The 3,249-nt window shown below is 37.5% G+C and overlaps 1 protein-coding gene across 1 annotated transcript in view; it reads left to right on the forward strand.

Annotated features, from left to right (window-relative positions):
- The window catches only part of LOC108246204 (ladderlectin-like), a 7,227-nt gene extending 5,476 nt beyond the window's left edge, over window positions 1-1,751 (forward strand). Inside the window, exons 8-10 of the mRNA XM_017433617.3 lie at window positions 176-313; window positions 535-643; window positions 842-1,751. Of these exons, the coding sequence (XP_017289106.1) occupies window positions 176-313; window positions 535-643; window positions 842-912 (318 nt within the window). The 3' untranslated portion in view covers window positions 913-1,751. The remainder of the gene's footprint in view (window positions 1-175; window positions 314-534; window positions 644-841) is intronic.
- Window positions 1,752-3,249: the final 1,498 nt, after the last annotated feature.

Raw genomic sequence — 3,249 nt, forward strand, 5'->3', positions numbered from 1 at the left:
TTTTTATTTTTTAAAATATGCAATATAGCTTTATTGCTCAAAAAAGAAAGGGTTGTCTTCATTTTAAGGACATTCATTTTATGTTATAAATTACCTTAACCTTTGCTGTCTTGGTCATTTCTCCTTCCTTGTTAATTTGTTTTTCTGAGCTGCTGTCTCTTTATCACCACTGTAGAATTACTGTGTGAGGTACCAGAATGGAAACCTCCCATCGGTGCACAGTGCAGCCGAGTACCGCTGGCTCCAAAGCTATGTCTACAGCAAGACTCGTCAGTATCCACTAATATGGCTCGGAGGCTCTGACAGTGAACAGGTATCTGTAATCAATTACCAGAAACACTTCAACATTTGTTTATTTTCTTTGTAACACTTTTCGCTGTTGCTGGCTTTTATCATCAGGTTTTTAAAATATTATGATTTTGCCAAGAGTTCTTTGGTGCTATTGTTCTAATATAAAAGAATACAGTTTCTATAATTTTCTTGATAAAACTACATATAACTCCTTATTTCTGGTCTCTGCTCATGTCCATCTAGGAACGTTTTTGGTTCTGGAGTGACGGCTCACGCCTCAGCTACAGTAACTGGTGCTCAGGATCACCAAGGACTAGCACCAATCTGAACTGCATCATAATGAATGCTTCAAGTAAATAATTTACATTTATCTACAGAATAAGGCAGCTGATGGTTTAGCTGTTTATAACAGACATGCTAAAAATATGCTAAATTATTTTAAATAAACATTATGCTTAAAAATTACCCATTCATTCATAAAACAATCATTATCTTCATTCAGATACTTTTATGCTAAAATGAAGATAATCTGTGTTTTGGATACCTGCAGGTCGCAGATGCTGGTACGACTATCTGTGCGGTAATCAGTACGCATTCGTCTGCGCCAAGAAGGCCAAATGAACACCAGAAGTGGAGCATCAAAAGAAGAAAATCAAATCTAATCAAATTTTTCTTTATTTTTCTCTCATATTGCTGTAATGCTAAATGAATGAAGTGACAAGATTTAAAACCAGGAGCAGGATTGATTCTAAGGTCTTGGAGCAAATTGAATGTGTTTTAGAAAGAATGCTTTTAGCACAACTTATCTGTAAGTTTTCTTGGTTCGAGGTTGAAGGTTTCTTTATCATCACCTGGGGGCAGCTTGATTAGCATCTGACTGTTAAAGAATATCAAAGAAATGATCAACAATAAACTAAACATGACTTAAATTGTGTCAGGATTTGAGGGTTTTTTTTGGAATAAGTTTATTGTTCATGTTTTTGTAATTCTGTTTTGTTTCTTTTTTTACCCTGGTTTAGGTTAATAAGTCCTTTAATTTTGCTCCTCAGTGTCTTCTATCATTCTTCACCTGTGCTCTGTTCAGTACATGCCAGCCTGCCATACCCACCTGCACCTGTCTTTCATTTGTATCAGTCACCTGTATCTAATCACCCTCACTCCATAACCTCGTTCTCAGCTTCCAGTTTTGACTGACTGATTGTTGCATTCTTGTACTGTCTGGTTTCCCCTTTTGTCCACCTCCTCGAGTTCATCCTTGTGTCTGCCTGCAATTTGGGTTTGACCAACTCCGCCTATCCATGAAAAAATCAGCCAGTCTCACCAGGAGTGATGGCGAGATGAAGCTTCATGATGCACTGAGGCTTTCCATCGAATAGCTCGACTCATGATGGCCATGGTGCTTCATTTGCTCTACTGCGCCATCAAGTGGACTATAAATGTAAAACACGTAGTTGGACTATAATGACATGACTCGTTTGTGAAGCTTTAAGTTGAATAAAAGAAAAAAAATCATGTTTGTGACAACCTCAAATAAAGTCTAAATTTGATATGCAAATGATCGTAATCTGTCTTTATGATGATGGTTTAAAAGGGAAAGTTTTTACAAGCTTTGTAAAGTCCTGGTCCTCCAAAATGGTGAAGGGCTGGGAGTCCTCAATCACCATATTCACCAAGGCCTCATCCCCATCATTCTTCTCCTCTGATGGAAAAAAGAAAAGCTGTATTCAATTACAGAGATCAGTAATTATGAGCCAAATATAAATTAATGTAGCATATGACTGAATGTATGTATGACCTTTTGCATCCTAAAACGACTTACCTGAGCTTGGTCCACCTGGTTAGTCTCCTTGTTTTCATGCAAGGCTCTATAATGCTTCAGCATACAGGTTTTCTTGTTGTATCCAAGTTCTTTTGAACACAACACACACTTCACCTTTTAAGACACCAGAAATCAGAAGAAATAAATTGGAAACCAGGAACCCCTGTGCTGTTTTTTGATATTTTGGTAGTTATTATTATCAATGTTTTAATACTATGAATATACCTTATTAGGAGAGATGAGATCATAATGCTGCCCCACCTCCTCTTCCTTGCTGGTTCCATCGGACAAAAAGTCGATCAACTGGTTAGCTTAAACGCTCACAATACAATTCTACGACAACAAAATGTTACAGGAGAATCAGTCGCGTTTTCCTGCCCCTTACATTTTGATTCTCGTGCATACAAACAAGCCAGTTCCAGAATCAGTCAGGTGGTATGGCAGAAATATTGAAATAATGCAATTAACCAATATGAAGAATTCATAAATTATCAACAAAAGTCTGTAATTGTGTAAATATAAGAATTGTTTAACATCTTCAGATCAGTTTTTTTAAATTACCACTGTATTTTGCATCTCTCAGTACAGAGGGCTGCTATAATGTTTCTGTATTTTTATGTGTAAATATGTCATTCTGGTGTTCATAAGAAGCTCAGGTATCAGTAATGTGACAGATACAGACATGAAAACTGACCAGGCTTTATTTAACTGCCCTGCTGTTCACCTAGGAAGGGTGTCGGCACTCGTCTGAACCAACATCCTGCTTCAGTGTCAGGTTTGACCGCAGAGTTTCTTTTCCATCAGACTCACAGGACACTGAGTAAACACTGACATGTGAATTTATTGACATGTTCTCTCTCTGACACCATCACACTGCAGCAGGATCGCTCAGCGTCACATGTTTGTACAGAGGGAAGGTTTTAAGATCACATTTTTTTAAAGTCTACTTTTGCAACACAGCTTAATTCACTGGGTTAAAAAATGACTAGACTGCTGCTCGTGTTCTCACTAAAACCAGGAAGATAGAGCACATAACACCAGTTTTAAAGTCCCTACACTGGCTCCCTGTAGCTCAAAGAATAGACTTTAAAATACTGTTGTTAGTTTATAAATCACTGAACGGTTTAGCACCACAATAC

This window comes from Kryptolebias marmoratus, linkage group LG7, assembly GCF_001649575.2.
Source record: "Kryptolebias marmoratus isolate JLee-2015 linkage group LG7, ASM164957v2, whole genome shotgun sequence".
NCBI classification, from domain to species: Eukaryota; Metazoa; Chordata; class Actinopteri; order Cyprinodontiformes; family Rivulidae; genus Kryptolebias; species Kryptolebias marmoratus.